The following is a 22416-nucleotide window of genomic DNA, read 5'->3' as shown; positions in this document are numbered from 1 at the left end:
TTGGTTACTTAGAAGACTCTGTCTCCCCCAGTCCCGCTTGCTGAGCCCATCTCATTCAGAACCAGGTCAAAGCTGTACTTGAAGCAAATTTCTACCTTGCTCCCCTTCCCCTCTGTCAGGGGCTCATTTCAGGTCATTTCCGGGCTGTAGTACAAGGCTGAACGGTTTAAGTTACACATCATCATTACACAAGGGGACCCAGCTGAAAGGACAGAAGGGGACTGAGAAGTGTCCCAGGCTCTGTTCACCATGGCAGGCCCTGGCATCATGGGCCCACCTAGAGGACAGAGTGCTTTTGAAAATATACACCTACAGGCAGATAGTAACCCAAGTTCTCTTTGTCTGGAGCTGCCATATTCATATTCCCTTCTTTCTCCCTATTGGGCTACCAGGATTTGAAATTGAAGTTCTTGGGTAAAGCTGTCTCTTAATATGCGTAAACTGGCCAGTGTAATGCCACTGTTCATCTTGTCTTTGTGGCTCTGGGCACATAGAAAAACAGTCTGCTTTACTTGACTTTTGCTAGAAAATAACTTCTCTGTAGCTTCTACTTTATTCTAGAGATATCAAAAAGTAGGTAAACTTTGTCAATTATAAAGGAAAGTATAAGGATTAAGATAGATTTTTCTAATATGTTTTGCATTTATTTGATCCATTTGGAAAGAACACCTTGAAAGTGAATATATTTATGCTGTATATAAGCATGTTTCAGGATATTAAAAAAAGAACAAAACTTCCTGAGATTTTTATACTGTCTATATTTAAACCTTATTAGCATTTTAATTCATGATATTATTTTTAAACAAAAATTTTAAAATATGATATCTTCCAGGTGCATTTTTTTCTCAAGTTAAATAATGAGAAAACTGGGATTCTACTACTATGTTTCTATAGACCTCCATGGCGGAACAAACAAGAATAATCCCAAAACACTCATGGAATTTAAAACAATTATTTGTCATCCTCTGCCTTGTTGCTTAGTAGTGTTGGCAAGTGGAAAAAAAGTTGCCTGTCACTCTGCACAGTGAACTCAGACCCAAGAGGGGCTGGGTCCTTGATTTCTCTCTCACATTCCTGGGTAGCTCTCTATGGTGGTGATCAGGGCCAATCTGCACCCAGTCTGTCTTCCACTTCACACCTGAGGGAGAAAAGTCAGCTCCAAGGAATAGAGACCTGGGAATTTGTAGTCCCTCTATCAATTTTCCACAAAGCCTCTCTAAATAATCATTTTGTCATAAATTATGGTGTGCTTGCTCTGCAAATGTGTTTAAAGGAATGTCTCCTATCTCTGCCTCTACCTTCTCCATGACAATTCCAACAAGATACCCTTCTTAATCCTTTTACATGGAGGTGCTGAACTCTTCACTGAATAACTCAGCTGTCATCAGGGGATGCCTGACCGTGTTGTCAGCTTCTATTGCAAATACCTTGTTAATGGACATAAAGACGAAACCAACAGAAACTGGGAACTCCTAAAGGGTGAGGGTGAAAAAACCACCTATTGGGAACCATGTTCACTACTTGGGTGACGGGTTCAATGAAGCCAAAACCTCACCATCATGCAATATACCACGTAACCAACCTATGCATGTACCCCCTGTACTCAAAACAAACAAATGAAAACAAATGCATTGTTACACCAGGATAGCTTCCCTAAGAGAATATTTTTCAGAAGAAAAGCTGCGTTTGTAGACAATGGGTAATCTCACAGAGAGCTGTGTTGGTAGGCTGTCCCAGCATTTTTCATTGAATAGTTAAGTGAAGCTACTGTGGAGAAATCCAGCCATCTAGGCAGCTAATGAAATATATAAAATAATCATATTCAAAGCTGAGGATATAAAGCACTCTGGTTCCTCCTTTGCCTTTGTCCTTTGAGTTAAAATAATGTAGCCACAGGATGTGGGAATCACACTCTGCGTCAGTGCTGCTAATCTCCAGTGTTTCCATGTTTATTCTGAGGAAGAGACAAGGAAGAGGATGCATGTGTGGCTCTTACCCCAAAGTGCCATGCGGGGCGCCTCATAGGCCTGATCTCACTCAATCTTCCAACTGTCCTGTGGAAAGGGCGTTTGCTATGTTTCCCAGATGGAAGGGTAAAATACCATTCCTGATGTCACATATCTAGAAGCTAAAGGGATCAAAATTTGAGTTCAAGTCCTAAAGACTGTGCTTTAAAAAAATAATAACAATCCATTGAGATAAAATAACTTAAAAGGTCTTGCATGTCATCTAGTATCAATTTCTAAACTGTAGACACAAGATCTCAAATGTCACTTGGAGTCAGGCAGAGGCATTCCTGGCAACTTCAACGCATTCCCAAGAGGAAAACATCATACTGAGTTTCCATATATTAAAGGAGACTGATTTAGTTTATCACCTGGCTTTACAGGTAGATTCAAAGAGTTCATTTGATCCCTAGCAATCCACTAGGCACAGAAGAGCCAAAATAAAAAATAGCTTATTCTCCCTCAGCTCAAAACAGAGATTAATAATTTTGAAGTTGAAGTCAATTTGAGCATATTTGCCTGAAAGTTAATAAACGATTGGACTTTCCAATACCTATCCACCTGGAATATAGGCAGAGTGCCAAACAATTACAGATGAACAATATACTAAAATAATTATCCATTGACCAAAATCATCATGATATCAGCATCATAACTTAGTTCAATTCGATGCATGAGGGCGAGAGAAAGCAAAAGAGATGGAGGGGAAATAGGGTTGTTGGATCAGGTAAATAAAACATGGAATGCCCAGTTAAGTTGAATTTCAGATAAACTACAATGTTTTTTTTTAGTATAAGTATGTCCCCTAGGATATTTGGAATTTCCTTATACTAAAAAAAAAAAAAAAAAAATCACCATTTATATGAAATTTAAATTCAACTAAGTGTCTGTATTTTTATATGGCAACCTTAAATGAAAGCAAATACTGTATATAGTTTCATTGGATACTGAGTCATTCTGATCAGTGAAATAATAGCTCTTATTTTCATAGCAGTTATATGTTAAGCACTTTATAAATGTTAATTCATTTAATCCTGAACACAACCCTATAGGTTAGATACTATCATCCCTATTTAGAAAATCAAAATATTGAGGCAGTAATAGGCAGATTCACTTGCCTACATTCACACTACTAGTTAGTGGCAGAGAAGGGATCTGAACCTAGACAATCCTGCTGTAGAGTTTAACACCCAAACCATTTTGATATAGTCTCTCTTATCAAAAGCATCAGTGAATTAAAAATCCCACAAACTACACAAGGATTGACGGTTCTTGAAAATATTCTTCAACAAACTTTCAACATGTGCCATGCACCTACTTTATCCAAGATCTGCTGAATATACAATCACAGTAAACTTGAGATTCCATCTTCACTGAACGGATTTTCTCTCTTCAAACAGTACTTTAGAAAATGGTAACACTTCACTGTCAGTGTTAGGAATATTTGTTATTGTGTTGCATACCAAAGGGTAAAGTAAAAAAAAATTCATTATTTAAATTTCATAATTTCCTATAAGGGATTTATACTACATATATATACACAAATATACACATTTCTTATGCACGTATAAAAAATACACACTTTCCCTAGACAGAGATTACTTTACTTATAGATATCAGATTCTCTTTCTCATAGATTTTAGAACTCATTCTATATATGTGTATCTTTGATATACTTTATTTTCTATAGAGTTAGGAGAAACTAACACCTTGTTGCTGGATATATTACCTTAATAAATGTCAGATCAACATAAGCCTGGGCTTTTGAGATTTTCATATTGGTGTCATGGTATGTCTTTAATGGAACATCCCGATTCTCCACTCTTAAACTGCAATTAGACATACTTAAGTAACTTTCAACTCAACATATCTAATCAAGGCCCATTAAAATGGCTGCTTCTCAATGAATGTGTTTTAAGCCATAAACAACTAATTCTTTTAACTTCACCTTGCACAGGAATCCAAGGATATCTGTCCAAAAATGCACATGTCTACACCCAGCCCAAACCTAGTAACATTGAACTCTCTGGGGATTGGATTTGAGAATCTGCACCTTCACCAGCCTGTGCCAGCTGATTTGGACACAGGAGGTCTCCAAGCTACACTCTGAGAAAACGATTTTGAGACTAGCATACAAGAAGACACCAACAGCTGTTGGCATGCTTTTCCCTACTGAGATCCGTAAAGCTGCTTTATTTTTAGAACTTTCCCTATTTCCCATTACAGAGCTTCCAGGCAGCTTGTAGAAAAAAAAAAAAAAAATATATATATAGCATTCTAAAGTGCTCTGAGATCCATTACCTTGGATCTGACAGATCCACCCCCCGCCCATCAGACATATGCCTACCAGAACAGATGGGTTCCTGTGACACTCATGAAGGACCATCAAATCCTACAGCTTTGGGGATAAACTGCACAATGCTTCTCCTGAAAGAAGCAAGTGCTGAGCCTCCAATGAGTGGCAGCATGTTGGGAGAGGTGAAAAAGGTGGCCCAGAGTTTAATACAAATAATAGTTATTCAGTTACCCTTGCTGTTATTTTATTCACTTACCTTAACCACTTTAAGCACATTTGGTTTTGCTATGCTGCTATACAATAATAGTTATATACAATTTTGAAATTATAATGAATACTTCGAATGCAATCACTGTACAATTTTATTTCATATTTTATTTTGAAATACAGAAACAAGGTATCTGTATTTCAAAATAAATTAGAAACTAATTAATAGTGGTTATAGGTAAATACCTCCTGGTTTTTCTATTTCTTCTGTTGGACAAGTTTTTACCAAAAAAAAACTTCCTAATACTTTTCAGCAGCATAAAAATTAGAGTACATGGACACGTGAAGGTATTCTATTGAACAAGTCTGCACAGCCTCCTGCTTCCTTTGTAGCATTCTAATTCAAAAGACAACAAGAAAGCAGAGAGGAAAATCTATGTGATAACAAATCTTATTATTCAAGGAGTCTATGGTCTGACTTGTTAAATAAAAAACACCCTGCCAAGTCAAAAATAATGATGCTTTCATTGCAGAGTTCCTGTTACCCAGCAAGTGGGAAACGCTACAATGTCTCTTGTTTAGCGTCGCATTTCAATGTAAAATGGAGAATTTCCCAATAAGGATTCTACATTAAAGTTTACTGCATGTCAATGACAAGAGCGTTTCAGCAGAATGAAGAGAGAGAGAGAGATATTGAGTGATGAATAAATATCTGTGTCCTGTTGTAAACTTCTCTGGCCAAACCTTTAGATCTTAGGAATTGATTCTCAGTAAGGAAAACTGTTTCCATATTCCTACCCTTGCTTTCTATGACCCGTGTTTCACTCGTGACAGGGATTGACTGTTCCTCAGGCACATCTGGGCGAACTTGAGCTTGTGTGTGACATTCAGCAGATGAAGTGAAAACAAAGCTTTGGATCCATTTAGGCAATGTTAAATGCTTGGCTTGAAAATATAGATGTAGAATTGATGGGATTATTTGTGATATTGAGGAGGAACAGAGTAATGCAGTGAATTGGAAAGCCAGGCTTTTGAATATGCATATTTTGCTGTACTGAAAACAACATGTTCATAAAAAAAAAAAAAAAAAAGCTGTGAAAGTTAGACCGCATTCTATGTAATGTCAGAAACAAACAGGCATGAAAAAGTGGCAATGAATGGAAAACAGAGAATCTGGATTTTTGGGGTCAAGTTCTGCCATTTACAGGATAAAGTCATGTAATATCCACAGGTTGCTTTTTCATGATTTGAGACAGAGTACTTTATATAAACAATTATACACACACACACACACACACACACACACACACACACACACACACACACACACATATCCATAATACTACAAAGATGCAGTGAAAAAATATTAGAAAATCCCTTTGAAAACAACAAAGTGCCACAGAAATGCAACTTAACTAATATACTATATTCCAAAATGGTTCCTAGGGAAATTAAGGTTGTTATTTTTAAAAAACACTCCATGATCAAATAAGTTTGAAAATCATCAAGTTAAAAAAAAGCTAGAGCATGGTCACATGCTCTGGCTTTGCCTTCTCTGTGCTCACAATGCCAAATCTAAAGTCATATCTCTTTCCTACAGGCTTCTTAATATTCTTTGCCATGTTAATATGCATGTGAATCATTAAGAACATAAAAGAGGATGTAGAATTTACTAAATATATTTTAGCACGGAACTTTTTTTTTTTTTGGAGCACCTTATGGAGGCAGTGTTTTTCAGGTGTATTTTGGGAAATACTGATAAAATTCATCATTTGGAGAGAAAGGGAACCTAATTTGTTTAAAGTAACACATTTTTAGGATGAAAGAGCAACATATATTATACTAATTTGATCAGCTTATAATCAGAGGAGAAAGAGAAGACAACTTTGAAATCTCTGGGTCTGCAACCAGGAAGACTCGAATCTGGTAGAGGAACCTTCTGGAGAAAAGGAGCACCCAGACACATAGAGATGGGGGGTGCTGGACATACAGAAGTTCTGGAGATATAACCAAGACCAGGAACCAAGAGCACAGGGGCTAGTGGGGAGAGGGCCTACAGTGGATATGGCAGCAAGCTGCACCCGGGGTTGCTGAGAAGCCAGAAGGCAAGAAGGCATCAGATGGCTTAAAAACCAGGGCAGTTCCTGAAACAGAGATGAGAGTGGGCTGAGGAGAAATAGCCAACGAACCTTCAGGCAGCTGGTTGGAGCTAGAATACAGAGCCGAAGAGTAGATAAACCAAGCACCCAGCACCCAGGAAAGCACAGGTGAAGAGGAGGGAAGGGGAGGATAGCAGCCAGATGCACATCAGGATCTGTGGGAAGCAGAAAACACTTCAAATGGAGGATCTGACCAGCAGATTTCTTGACTGACCCCGGGCAAGGAAATCAAGCAATGCATAAGAATTCAAGACTTCAGTTGGCCTTGATATTAGGGTCACGATCTGTCCCAGCTAAACTAATGTATATCTCCTTTTCTTCTGAAACATAAACAAATTCCAGAAACTAATTAGCTGGAAGCTGTAGGTAAAGAATCTCGGAGAAAAATCTGACCAGACTTGGACTCTTCAAGAGACACACTCTGCTAGTAAAACTATAATGGCAGCATAAAATGAACAAAGACACTAGACATTTAAAATTCATTTCAGTGAGGCATGTTTCCCTACAGTAATACTAATTTCATTAATGAAAGAGATAATGAATGCATATTTGCTATAAATAAATTTATTTTATTTTGATGTTAGCTAGCAAACAAATACTTCATTAAATGAGAGATATCTATAAACATGAATGTAAAAAAACTGAGTTACCTACTCATTATGGCATCATTGACTTTGAAGAACAATTACAAAGGTCTTTAGGATAAACCACAGCAACAGAACCAGGTGAGCTTAACCATAACCAAGTCTGCTGGATGGAGCAGCTGTAGGCACAACTAATAACACATCATTGTGCTGTGGGAAGAATTTATGAAAATTTCCATTCTTAATTGATTTATTTTAAAAGAATAAAGGAGTTGCACTTTACAAATATTTCTGTGTGTGTATTGTGTATTCAATGTCCAGTGACACTGAAAGGGATACACAATTTTTACAATGTTGAACCACAAATCTGGAGGGCAAGCTGGTTCACAGAAATCCCAGAAACTCTCATTCGAGACAAAGTGTGTGGCCAGGGCTCTACTGGTCAGGAATGGATGATGAAAGGGCTTCCTAAGCTAACAAATATCCCCTGAAGAAAGGAGTCACCGTTACTCACTAAATGATGTACAAAATATTTGGTAAAAAAATCACATGGGCTCCTGACATGTGTTGAATCCCCTGTAGACTACTACTGGACGTGTAACCTTCAGCAGGCTTCTCTGACTCTTCATAAGCTCATTATAAAACAAACAGAACTCAGCTTACTAAGGAGGCTGCTTCAAAGACAAAAAGAGATCACCGATGAAAATTGATTCCAATTTTTTTCTGAAAACCTCTACAAAGGCTCTTATTATTTGAAATAATGTTCTCTAGTTCTAAATTTTACCAGCATATTTTCAGCTCATATTTTTAGAGAAGAATAGCTACCATTCTTATAACTATGCTGTGTTAATACAAAGATAACTAATATGTCACAAATGAAAATTATTTTGTACACATAGGAATCAGAAACTGTTTACTTCTCATTATCATAAAAATATGAACGAGCTTGTTGTGCCCACACAATTGTAAGTCCTGTTGTTCTGTTTTTAATGGTTTCAAATCCCACTTCTAAGTGGAAGCATCCACCTTCCTACGTTTCTGAATATTGCATTCAGATGTTGGAGCCATGACAACCAAGGTGTCACACACGCAGGCAGACACAGGGCAAAACGTGTCTGTCCATTTCCTGCACCTGACACTGTTTTGATATAACAGCTGCCTCAGAAGTATTCATTGACATTTTAAAAGTATAAAATCATTGAAAAAGAACCTCCAAGATGCAAAGCTTCCTACCAATATTTAGGTGCTACCAGGGCTTGTCCTTCCAAGGCTGTGTGCTGTGTCTAAACCTAATCTACTCCTTATTGCCAACAGAAGCTATTACTCTGAGTATTTTACAGGATATTCTATATTCAGGTATTCAGGTTCTTCTGTATTAGTACTTAGTAATTGCTTAATATGTCTTATTGCCATATCTTAGGGAATTTTTTGCTTTTAAAGCTGTTTTTAGAGAAATATAACATGAAGCCAAATAACTCAATTATATACCAACGCCATAGTCAATTTTGTTTTGCTTATTAAAATTTTATTCCAGTTGGATAATGTGGATTTCCTTTACGATTGTTAAATTAAAAAAATTGGAAAAATGATTTATAGTCCTAGCAAAGTGTAAGAATCTTTTAATTCACTTGGTAAACTCCAATATTTTGAAAGAATGGAAGCTGTCTCAGAATCATACATGGATTTTGGTGCTTGATCTTTTAGATCTCTTTTATAGGTAAACCCTTCATACAGCTTTACTGCTTACTACATATGAAATATTGGAACTGTTAATTGGAAATCAGAATATTCCTTCATATGGACAAATGTTTCCTGGTGGCCTAGTGGTCACTTGATCTTTGAAAATTTTTCTTCCAAATTTCTGTAAATAAATTGTCTAAAGGGCAAGAGAAGTTAATGGCTTTAAAGAAGTTATAAATTTTATGGTTAGAATATTCCTTTTAAAAAATCTGACATGGACTAAATTAAACAAGACTTATTTAATTTGAAAGCTTAAATTCAATAGCTTTGTTATACATTTCCACAAAATTAGTACTGAAATAAAATTCTGTAGGGTTAGATGCAATTTTGACAAAGGTCAGCACTAAAATGTGCAGTCTAACAACTCTATTAATTCTACTAATTTAGTTGAAATATTATACAGACTACCTTAAATTAGCAAATGTCTTGTGAAATAGACCAAAAGGCCATTTCTTAGGTGACACTGTGACATTTTCCATCCTGTTAGTCATTTACATTATGTTACCCTTTATGAAATTCGAAAAACTTTTTAGTAGGTTTAATTATGAATAGTGAATTATCCATTTTCTACAGTCACCATCAAAAAGGAGATGAATACATATGTGGCATATTCCTCATAAGAGAATTTGTAATGTTTTATTTTAAAATAAGTTTTTAGTTAATTTAATTCTTAGCATACTTCATGGTTAGTTCCATGCACAGCACTAAAACAAATCAGTATATTTCTTCACAATTAAAAAGATTATCATTAATAATGTCCCTGCTCCTGATAGAATGTCATTAAACATCTCAATTTAATGCTAAATTTTAATCCATTTATCTAATCTGTGTATAAATGAAAGGAAATGTACTCTTTCTGTTGAAAGCCAGAGACAATGAACATAAAAACATATGACCACTTTAGCAGGAACACAGTTTCAGTAGAGAAGATCAGTTAATGACATATTACGCATTTTAAGCCATTAATATTTACTATTACTACTGCCAGGTAAAAAAGCTGAAAATATGATGCTACCTAGAAAAAGACATTTCAAATTTTTTGTTTGCCAGTGCCAATTTATGTAATTACCAATACCTCCTACAGTTTGCAACTGATCTAACAATGTATTACTTTGCATTTCATTTTTTAAATTGGAGATTCCATTTCAGAGGAAATGAAAAATACATATGCAAATCTTCATTCTTGATTATAATTGGTGGTGTTGAATTATGCTCTCCTGAGGTCACACAGTCCACCAGAAGGAAGAAGAAGGGATCTATCCATTAGTGGGTACCTACTATATACTTCTCCTGTTGGGTCACTTGTCTTATTTAATCCACCTTAAAAACCAACACAATTCCTGGCTTCTTTGTTTAGGAACTAACTAACAGTCTCATCCTAAATAAATCTTTGTGAGTTAAATATCAGTTTATTTTATTTTAGTTTATTTTTTGAGTTGGAATCTCACTCTGTCGCCCAGACTTGGAGTGCAGTGGCGGCTCCCAGCCACCACAGCTTCGACCCGCTGGGCTCAGGCCATCCTTCTGCCTCAGCCTTCCAAGTAGCTGGAACTACAGGAGTGCACTACCACGCCTGGTTAATTTTTGATTTATTGTAGAGATGAGGTCTCTTATGTCAAAGATTAATATGTAGTTTAACTATGTGTTAGGAATGCCCAACTAAAAGTCAGAAATCTGGCTTAGGATCTTTCAATTTAGATGCTGGTGAAATTTATTTTAAAAGGCAGAAACTGAAATTCAACCTGTGAGGCTTTTGAAAAATACTCTGATGGGACTTTTTGCTCAAAGTTTTGGTTAAATTTTAAACTTTTAGAAAACATCATACACTTCAGAAAGTTAGAACTATATTCTTTCCGAGATCTGAAAAATGCCTTTAATTTAGGACTTACTAACACGTTTTTGCCATGTTTGGATAGGAATGGCATAATGATTTTATAATTAATGGTAACTCCAGGAAGCTCATCAATTAGGTATGATCACTTCTAAGAAATAACACAAGAACATTTGCTTGAGAAGTTCCAGACATTTTGATTTTATAGAAGAGACTGGAGGAAACATTAGAGTAATACAAATATTACATGTTAAAATGATATTGGAACATCATTTTAATGAATTTTGAAGAGGATACATAGGAATCCTGTCAGATATATCACAATCAGGCATAAGGGTCTTTGGGGGGGCTTTATTTACTACAACCGTGTTTCTAGATATAATCTGATTGGTATTCAAAAAACCTATTAAACTGTAATAAAAAAATCTTTTTATTAGAGGGTCACATTTTTAGTTGGAATGTAAAGAAATTAAAGTAATTAGCAAGAGATTAATAATGAAGGAATGGAATTGAAAGGACAGATGTAGCTTTTCTTCTGAAGAATTATTGCTAAGAATGGATGCATTTTAATTAAAATACATCTAAAATTTACAAAGTCAGAGGACTCTTAATATGTAAATAAATTTATGTAAAAAATGTACCTCGATGTCACCTCTATATCATCATCTCCAAACCAAAATTACCCTATACTTTGTTATCTATAAAAACGCAAATCTTATTTTCAGCAAAAACACTAATAAGCATAAGAACATGAAGTTGAACATATCATATTCTCTTGAAAGGAAAACATTTTTAAAAACCACAATTCTGAAGCTTTTTCTTGCATTATATCTGAAACAAAAATGAAAGGAAAGATGTCAATTTACTTTGCCTTGGAGATTCTGAATATGCTTTGACACAACAAAAATTTAGACATAAACTGGAAGAACTGGCCACTGAATTGACAGAAAATGTGTCATCAGCAGAATGAATCAATTTCAGCATGCAAGTGACTTTAAGAAGTCAGTTGAAAAGCAGTCTTAAGCAAAGTGATGGATGGAGACTCACAGGGAAGATTATACCATGATTCATGTAAAAGTATCTGTTCTATTCTTATCTTTCTAAAGAAACTTGCCATTGGCAATTCCTTTGTGTGGATATTTCTTGAGTCTTCCAACCTGTCTGTGCTACTCATGGGGCAGTAAAATGTTTTGCCTTTTTCCACACAGCATTATGACTCACACATAATATTAGTTATCCCCAGCTAATCTGTAATAGGACCAGAATAGTTATTAATACAATTTTTAAAATAGTGTATAGTAACAAAGAACAAGTTTAACTTCATCATGTCAAAGCTAACAAACAGAAAAGAGATTTCCCATGGCTTCTTCAAAGAATCTGAAATCTTTCAGATGGCTTGGTATTATGTAAATGAGTTTCTGTATTTAATAAAGGCTAGCTCTTTGACAAGATTTTATACTTCTTCTTCCAATATTATTTTAAAAATTGGAGAATATGTGCAGTTGGTCTCTTAAATTTGGAGCCAAACTAATATACTGTATTGGCCCCAAACTCTCATTCTTTCATTTGCTCATCCAATGAACCTCTCTGGAACACCCATCATGTGTCAGGTATTGTGACAAGTGTTGAGTTAGGTGCTAGACAACAATTTGAGACAGTTAACAAGACAGGTATGGTCCCAGCCCTCCTGAAGCAAACAGCCCAGGACCAGCACACTGTTTCCAAAATTGTGATGAGGCTACAGGGAGAGAGGTACAAGAATGTGGTCATACACAGGAGACAACATGAGTCAGATGTGTGGCAGGATGGAGCTGGAAGAAAAGCCTTCCCAGAGACAGGCATGTCAGACTCTAACTGAGGGACTGAACAACAGAAGGTTAGTCTGACAGTAGTTTGGGGTGCTCTCTCCACCCTTTTCCTCTAGGAAGAGGATGACCAGAAAGATGGGAAGAACAAGAGAGTATTTGGATTGAGAACAAGCATATTGAGAAGAGTGTGGTAAGAGAGGAAACGGGGCTGAATCAGGCAAAAACTTCCAAGGTATATTAAGGAAGTTGAATTTATTCTGGAGTTGAGAGGAAGTAATTGAAGGATTTTAAACAATGGAGTAAGAGAATCATATTTGCATTTTAAGGAAGACACACACACACACACACACACACACACACACACGTTACAGGGTAAGAAATAGATTTGTAAAGGTAAGACTAGAAACAGAAAAGTTGGTTAAGAGGCTACTGTAAAAACCTAGTTGAAAGAGGGAGGGAGCCCAGCTACAAGCAAGACAAGGACACCAGGTTGCCTGCTGGGATGATATTGAAAACCTCCACCTTCAAAAAGAGATAACATTCACAAGTCAGGTTTCTGTAAGAGCAATCTGCAGGTCTGAGATTTTGTGTTTCTGCAGTCCTGCTTGTGAAGCCATGCCTGTGGGCAATTTTTGATGTCTTTTGGGTTTCTGCTGTCCTGCTTTCAAAACAAATGTTAACACAAAGCATCAGAACAGAAAAGAGTTAGGATGCAACACGGTGGGGACAGTGAGAAGAAAAATGATTAGGTTCCTTAAATCTTCTTTTTCGTAGTGGAAAATACCAATATTCTCTAAATCAATGAATGTGAGCCTGTGGCGTTGGTGAAAGGGACATTGGTTGGAAGACAACAGGCAGGAAAGGGGGCCTGGAAAGACATCAGGAAACAGTCAGCAGGATGGAGGAAAATAAAACATGCTATCACCCAAGCCAGAGAAAAGGAACATTTTCAGCAGGGAGTAACTTCTTAAGAGCATAACAGTGGGTTGCTCGCTCATGGGCTATCACTGTTGATCATGTTAGGTGATGCTTCATAGGTTCATCACAAACATTTGTGAAGTAAATGATTAACGCAGTATGCACTGTTACAGTCAAGACAAAGACAACAAATTGGGTGCTGGGATGATATACATAAAATGACACTTCCTGCCTTCAAAAAATTTACAGAACAGTAGCAGGACAAATACAGATGTAATTATCCATGATGCGTGGGAGCCGATGGAATATATCCATAATTATACATCTATCCATGATGTGTAGCAGTTAATAAAATAGCTCAAGAAGGCTCAGATTGCTAAAGACCCAACAGAATATTAAGAGAAAGAACAGAAGAAAGCCAATGTTTCCAACAGTGAGGAAAAGAAATAGTAAGGCCAAGTGGAGAAAAAAATCAAAAAGGGACTATCGCAGACTTCAGGGGACCTGATAAGAACAGTTTCAGATTTGGCAAATCTGGTTTAATGAGGGGTGGCATTTGCTATCTTAATTGTTTTCAAAATTTCCAGGAATACAGTGTATTACCACAGGTTTCCAGCTCATGGATACAGCATAAAAGTCAAGAAGAGTAGAATTCCTATCTTTCAAATGAAGTGACCTCTTTATGAAATGGAGCTGTCTAACTTTTCTTTGCCACAGAGGGCATTAGCAAACCTGTGCATACCACCTTGCAAGTGCTCCACAAATAAGTAAATTTTATGAAGACAGCTTTACAAAGCTCTGTCTGTAACCTGTAATCATCTGCAAATGATAACTATATGGCAGTGTCTAAGCTTTCCATCTATGAGCAAGCTCTGCTATGAGAATGTAATCAAATCGCTCCACTGCTTAGCAATCACAGGTAAAGAGCTAATATGTCATGAGTCATGATTCCACAAGAACAACCTGCAGGTCAGTAGCATGGTTCCAGTGCCCTTTAAATTCCTGCTATCATGCTTTCAAAACCCATATTAATACAAAACATCAGAATAGACGAGAGTTAAGATGCAAACACTCCTAATCGATCAATTGACACACGCACGGCAAGATCCTGAACAATCTGCAGCATCAATCTGACATCAGCATCTATAAATCAACGCCAGAGCAAAAATTGCCCGCAGGCATGGCTTCACAAGGAATTTCTGCTTCACCCATTTAGTCAGGTCAAAGACTGAGGCACACATAAATGAATGTGAAGGTACTGACTCTGACATTCACCTAACAAATGGGAAATTATCTCAGGAAAAGGAGCACCAGGTGGTGGCACCGTCCTGGAAAGTCCTACCTGCAGCCACTGTGACTGGTCATTGTGGCCCGAGGTCCAGGCATTCACTTTGCCTTGTTTGTCCAGTCGAGCTTTTCTGGGCTCCCAGGTGAACATGTCCATGTTGAGCGTCCTGAAGATGCTGGAGGCTGTGATCTGATAGTCTTGGATGTGTCCCGATTTCATACCCAGAGGCTCAGAGCAGCCTGAAGGAAAATGAGGAGGGCTCCATGAGGAAAACAATTTATCACCCTGCAACTTGCCACGTTCATCTTGGATAGCCAAGAGGAGATTAAACAGAATGCTATTCATTCCCCCAAAGAGAGAGCAACTAAATTCAAAAAAGGGCTATAATCAGAAATAAATCTGAAACAAAATCGAAAAACAAGATAGTCAATTCAGGCTATTTGGTCTGAACATATTTTGGAAAAATTGAAAACAAGACAGCCAATTTAAACTACTTTTCTGTGATAGATGATTTTGTAAAATGAAAGCAGTGCTGAAATGCTCTCTCCTGTCTCATTACTGAAAGCCTCAAGACTGTTCCAAGGTTTTCAACAGTTTCATTGTTTCTTTAAAAATGGGACATTTTCTCACAGAGTATATTTGGTTTTCCTTTATTTGTTTTCATAATACTGCAAATGAAAATTCCCAAAGTATGAAGTCATTTTCACAAACGGCTCCACTGCTATGTTCCAAACTGGGCAGCATTTTGCTTTCCAAGAAATATGCTAATCTTTTATCATTGATTCTTATAGCACCGACATGACTACTTCTGGATGACAGGAAGCTAATATTTAGTCAGTGTAGACTATGTGTCAGGTACCATGCAAAGGCTAATAGATAATACAGGAAAATAGGCAAATTCTAGCAAAGACCATTACTAGACAAACTTTTATTTATTTTGTATTTTTTATTTATTTATTTTTTTTTTTGAGTTGGAGTCTCACTCTGTCGCCCAGACTGGAGTGCAGTGGCTGCTCCCGGCCACCGCAGCCTCGACCTGCTGGGCTCTGGTGATCCTTCCGCCTCAGTCTTCCGAGTAGCCAGAATTACAGGCATGCGCTACCACGCCCAGCTGATTTTTTTTTTTTTTTAATTTATTGTAGAGATGAGGTCTCATTGCCCAGGCAGGTCTCGAACCCGCGGGCTCAGGCAATCCACTCACCTCAGCCTCCCAAAGGCACGGGATGACAGGCTGAGCCACTGAGCCCGGCTACCAGACAAACTTTTAAATAAATTCTTATATTTAAATCATACTCAATAACCTATAAAGTTCAGAAATTTTTGAAAGATTCTCAAATCTGCCACATATACGTTTTTTCCCAAATAAACAAAATTTTAATTATTTGGTGCTGATATAGTATCTTTTTAATTTAAAATGAGACAAATCCTTTTGTAACATTTGCAGTTTTCTTTTAAGCCACATGACTCTATTATCTGTTTAAAGAATAATTTTTAAAATGTAAACATAAGAGCAAGCCTATAAAGCTGCTCCAACTGGATCCTAGATCCTCTGTCCCCAAGGGCAGCCCATTCTTGGTTCTTATGCCACATATACTTTGAAGTTTATTGCCTGTCCTTGAAAAATCATATGCATGTGCATGTTTGCGTGTGTGTATACACATATACAAACAATTTCCAAATCTTGAATTCCAACTGCAACAAAATTCCACTTACAAAGTTTTTAATAGCAGGTATGATTCTATCATTATATGAGCTAGTAGCTGAATATTGTATATGTGAAACTGTTACATTTTGACCAAGAAACTCACAAGATAAGTTTGATCACCAAGGAAGCAAAGATAAAACGAGGACACTGGTGCAACCTAATACCTTCTTCTCATACTCTATTGGTCTCCCACTTTCCAGCTGTGTGGTCTTGTATTGAGCCATTTTGTGGCTCAGTTTTCTCATTTCTAAAATGGTGATAACAGAAATGACTTTAAAGAAGTGTTCTAAGAAAATAGTTAACAATTATAAAGTACATAGAAGCATTGGGAGCACATAGGTAGCACACTCTGTATTAGCTATTATTATTTCCCTGAAACTCATTCCAACAGATAACAATGATATTATCTCCAAATAGCAGCATATCATGAGTCCTAAAGAATATCTTATGACCAGGTGCGCTTTTTAAAACTAGACCATTTTAGGGGTAAGCTCTAAAAGAGGTAGTTAGAGGTCTTCATTGATCAATAATTCTTTTTTTTATTTATTTTGAGTTGGAGTCTCACTCCACCACCCAGGCTGGAGTGCAGTGGCGTGCTCACAGACACCCCAGCGTCAACCGGCTGGGTTCTAGCATTCCTTCTACCTCAGCCTTCCAAGTAGCTGGAACTACAGGTGCACGCTACCACGCTTGGCCATTTTTTCGATTTATTGTAGAGATGAGGTCTCACTATCGCCCAGGCTCTTCTCAAATCCGTGGCTCAGGCAATCCCCTCATCTCAGCCTCCCAAAGTGCTAGGATTACAGGCTTAAGCCACTGTGCCCGGCCAATCAATAATTCTTCCAAACTGTTTTTGTACTGGTCGATCTAGATCACTTGATCACTTCTTTCTCCTTGATGGTCCTCTGTGATTGTCACCTCCACCTTCTAGGAAATGCCTACCCTAAGCAGAGACACAAATATGACATGAAGGGTTGTGTGTCGTAACACAAGTGAGTTTTGGCATAGAAGATGTATATCTAGAACCCCATGTTAAAGATAACTCTAAGACATACATGCAAGTTCAATGAATAAGTGAATGAGTATTCCTTTTCTTATTGTGGTCATAACCTATTTTTTCCAGAACATCTTAAATCATATCTCTTCCAGGGGTTTAGGAGATGATTTTTTAAAGTGTCTAGGAAGAGATGAACTGCTGATCTTCCAGGCAGGTTGAAAGAGCTCATAACAGCTTAGTGAATACAATAAGACAGCCCTAGGCTTTTCAGTGTTGCACTGGGTTGTGGGAATCATTTAGTACATTATATAACTGTTTATTTCCAAGAGTTACAGCTAACCTCTCTGGCAAGGTGCCTCATGCCTCAGATTTTATTTCTCATCCATATGATTTCATGCATATATATTAATTAAATCTTTTACCAGTATGAGCAGCACTTGAACCAAAGGAAGTATTAACAATTTAAAATTGCTGTTTCTATAGTGAAGTGTACCAGCTCTTAAAGGCATCCACTGAGAGATATTACTCTCTGCATGCAAGTTCAAAATCAATTTGCAGGGTGGGGAGATGAGACCCTGCTTCTTTTTGAGAAAATAAAATCTGTAAAGTGTCAGGTGTAACCTCTTGTCAAGCTTGAAAGTAAATATATTCACACCTTGGGGTGTAACTGTGCCGTGTAGGAAAGACTGACCCTCATGAATCAAAAGACTGAAAAATTGCGGAAGGTGCTGTTAAGCAACTAGAAATCCCGCGCTTGCAGCAGACCTCATCACATAGCGGCTGCCTCTTGATTGCTTTATGATGGATGGCTCAGAGATGACACTGGCCTGTGGTGATATAGTGACACATAATACAAACACTGCACAGCAATAATTCTGCTAAGATTTACTGGCAGTCAATAAGCCGGTTAGAATTACCAAAATAAGGAAAAAGATCTCTGTTAGGATAATTAATGGTTCTAAAACCATATGTCAGTTTCTTCAAAAAAGGCACCAATAACAGCAAATATGATTTCTTAAAATGTGTTCACTTATTTGGCCACAATACTCTAATTTTAAAAATGCAATAGGCTTTTTAAAATTGGTTATTTTTAATAGTGACTTTTATTTACTTAAAAATCATTTATTTTCTAGGCAGTACAAACAAATCTAAGAAAGGAAAAAGCTATCAAATATGTACTTAAACCTAGAGGTAACCTCTTGAAATGAATAAAAGGCTCACAATTCTACTTCTACAAAGACTTGTCCTCCTGTATTTAATTAAACGGTATTGTTTTAAGTTTGGTAAAGGTTTTCTTATACTTCAAGGTAGAGCACATGTGCGCTTGCAGTTTTCTTCACAGTTTGAACAAAGTAAGTTCAGGCCACTGTAGCAAAGAAAGTTTATAAATTTTGATGCCAAAAACATAAGCACAACCACCGAAATTATAACACAGTGAGATGCTTAGATCCAGTTTTCTATATAGTACAGGATCTAGCTATATCGAAATGGGGTCACTGTATGGTCTACTCATTAAGTCTTCTTTTTGATGTCTAATACTGATGCTTCTGGGGCTGCCTAGTAACAAGGGTTACTTAACTTTGAGTCCTCCCTTGAGTTGAATAACCACTATTTGTACAACAAGCAAGCTGTCAGCTAAGAATGAACTGAAAATAAATTTACAGTAGCCATCTAGGTATTGAAGTATTGTCCCTTTGGGAGGAATGATAAATTTACATGTTTCATCAAACACAACAAGAAAAAAAAAGCAAATTCTTATGGTAGATGGACAAAGATAAAGCATACTTTGCTTTACCATACAACTACAGTTTATGAGGTCAGGCAGAGTCCTGTTTTTACTGAACTTTTGTCACAAAACATAAATCAAAGTTACTGCCCAAAACAATGAGACACGTTTAAAATTGACAAAAACAATTCCCTTGAGAATTCCTTGTATTTTCTTTGACCACTCAGCAAAATACATTACTCTTTCAATATTAATTCTATCCTATAGCGTGTTTTAGAGCTTGTTTATCCTACACATAAACACACACTGGTTCTCACTGAACCATGTTGTAGTCATTTTATACCCAAAATACATCTTTGAATTTGCAGGTTAGTAGCAGGTTAAATATAGATATGCTTTTGGTTTTCTTTAAAGGTACAGATGTAGAAAAGATGAGACTCACCCGAGAGTTCACAGCCAAGAAGTTCCATTCGCAGAGTGCAATGCCTTCGGCAAACTTGGGGGTAGAGTCTCACGTACTGTGACTTTATGGGGGGTGTGAAAGAGTTGGCATATGGTGTATTGTTGTCAACATTTCCACGGAAAACCTGTGCAAACATACAATACAGAGTGTAAAATTAGTAACTGCAACAACTTTTTTTAACCTTATTTTCATATATTGACCCTACACCTTGGCCAAAATAATGCTTCAAAAATTGGATTAAATAATTTGGAAGCACAGAGTATTTAGGAAGCACCTTGCTATCAGCAGTGAATATAACTCATATATAAAATCCTAACTAAAGTTATAAAACATCTTGGCCTATGGCATAATCTCTATTCCACTATGATAGTCTTGTCAATTATAAGGCCAGTCCTTCAGAGCCAGGGGAGTGCTTCCTTCTTTTATTGAGAAATGGGTAATTTAAAGCCTTCAACTTAACTGGGTCTGTCTGTTCACTTTTTATTCAGTCCTTTTTTGGATGGAAATTCATTTTTACTAGAGCTTCATGATCATTCATTCTCTCTAATATTATAATCAGATTAATGATGCTTTAGCATTTGATTGTCAAGATGACATGTTTATCAATTAGTCCCATATTATTGGAAAGGGACATAGAATTCCAAAATATATATATATATATATGTATATATATATATATATATATGTATATATATATATATCTCCAATGAAAAACTGTTTCCCTCTCAAAATCAAGTACTAAAATGTGTCATTTTTTAATTCCTTTAAACCTTACTCTGTTAACCTATGTAAGCTAAAAACTTTGCGTTTTAGTAGGTAATTAAAAAAACCTTAATAAAATGTATTCATGTCTAGTACAATGCTTGGTTTTAAATGGGATGATGTGCAGTTTTTTGAGAAAAAAATGATAAAAGAATTAGAGTTGTCATAATAAAAGGATGAGAGATGTTAAATACTATACCCACTTCATCTAAAATATTTATTCTGCTAAATAACAAATCTTTTAAAATATGAAGTAAATAATGACATACACCTTTTCTATGACATCGGACTTTTCTTGTTTTTAAGATGAGATTTTTGGTCAGTAGTTATTTGATTAAGAAGAGTGCTAATCTGTAAAAGGTAAAACCGAAATTGAAAGCTGACTATTGTTAGAATAAAGCCTAATTGTCATTCAAAAGGCTAGACTACCTTGTGACAAAGTATTTGTAAAATCACCAATTAAAGCCTGAAAAAACCTTAAAAGTCAGTCACTGGACATTCATAAGTTGGAGAAATTTCTATACCCTTTTTCCCCACTGGCCCAATTAGAAACAAAAAGCATCAGTAATTAATTTCAACAACATGCGTCTTCTCCTGAAGACTTGTCATTTGATAATCAGTGTTTATCAGTGGGATTTTACTTTTAAATTAAACGTGTTAAGTCAGTCTTACCATGTCTTCATTGGTGCCTTTCACTTTGTACATTGCCCAAGTCTTTCCATCATTACTGTAGGCAATTTTGTAGGATTTTATATACTCTGGGCTTCCAATCCTCTTGGCTCCTTGAGTAATCACACCAGTAACTCTCATTTTTCTTTGCAAATTTATCTAAGGAGGCAAGAGATAACAAACAACCATCTTATTGCTTTCAGGATAACAATGCTAACAATAAAAAGCTGGGGGATGGAACAGTTTTATTTACTAGTCCAGATTAAAATGCCACAGAAAAACAATAATTTTCTTGTACTTTTTGCAGTTAAGTTTTTAAAACAAGTATATACTAAAATGTAGCATTAAAGTCTCTTTCTGTAATGGAATAATTTTTAAGTAAAGGAATATCGTGAGAGTCTTTCACATAGCAATATGTTCTAAAAATATGAGTATAGAAAGTATTTGGTTGGCTCTGATAGGCAGGCATGACTTAGTAAACTGAAAAATGAGAATATTCTCTTGTCAAAATAATCTTGTTGTCATTAGTATGAAACACTATTGTTAACATAACTATTAATGTATCTAAACTGATTAAGCTTCTAGACATTTCCATTTTAAATTAAACATGAAAATGTCACTGGGATTTTTGAGTACTAGAATTTTAAAAAGTAAAAATAATAAGAATAATGTCAAAAATAAAGCACATGTTTCTGCAGTTTCTGGATTTTTGTACTATAATCTTTGAGTACTGGTTTTTCATCAAAGAAATGCTTTTCTCTTCATTTTATCTTATGAAAACTTTCTAACTGGTATTTTTGCTCCATATTTTCTCCCCACTCAAGATTACTTTAAAATAGTTTGCTATATGAGCAATAACCATCCAATAATTTAAAAAAATATCATTTAAGTAGAGATTTTTTTTTGACACTCAACCTAAGAAGTCAATGTAATATTACAATGTAGGAAAAATGTTTTATTCATATAGGATAAATATTAAAATTTGCTCCATTCACTTTAATGCCTATAGAATTTTAAACTTAGTAGAAACTCACGGTTTCAAAGTTCTTAATAAATTGCTACAGAGAGCCCATCTCCACCTATACAAATCAGAAAACTTTAAGTGTGTCATACCATAATGCTAAATTAATAACTCAGGGACTATTTTCTGGAGAAAACCAGAAAGGCTTCAGGTTCATGCAAGTGATGCAGATTTTCCTCTCTAGGACTGGACTTGGAGAGTATGCATTTGAAATGGCCAAGGAGTATAGGATGGAA

At 36.2% G+C, this 22416-nt stretch overlaps 1 protein-coding gene across 1 annotated transcript in view; it reads right to left on the bottom strand.

Moving 5' to 3' along the window:
• Positions 1 to 22416, bottom strand: part of EDIL3 (EGF like repeats and discoidin domains 3) — a 243264-nt gene that overhangs the window by 101065 nt on the left and 119783 nt on the right. The window contains exons 4-6 of the mRNA XM_021715777.1: positions 21163 to 21318; positions 19708 to 19852; positions 14892 to 15076 (exon numbers count right to left, since the gene is read on the bottom strand). Of these exons, the coding sequence (XP_021571452.1) occupies positions 14892 to 15076; positions 19708 to 19852; positions 21163 to 21318 (486 nt within the window). The remainder of the gene's footprint in view (positions 1 to 14891; positions 15077 to 19707; positions 19853 to 21162; positions 21319 to 22416) is intronic.

Source organism: Carlito syrichta, unplaced genomic scaffold (assembly GCF_000164805.1).
Source record: "Carlito syrichta isolate Samal-C Ts95f unplaced genomic scaffold, Tarsius_syrichta-2.0.1 Scaffold307659, whole genome shotgun sequence".
NCBI classification, from domain to species: domain Eukaryota; kingdom Metazoa; phylum Chordata; class Mammalia; order Primates; family Tarsiidae; genus Carlito; species Carlito syrichta.
This window is presented reverse-complemented; position numbering and strand designations above follow the sequence as displayed.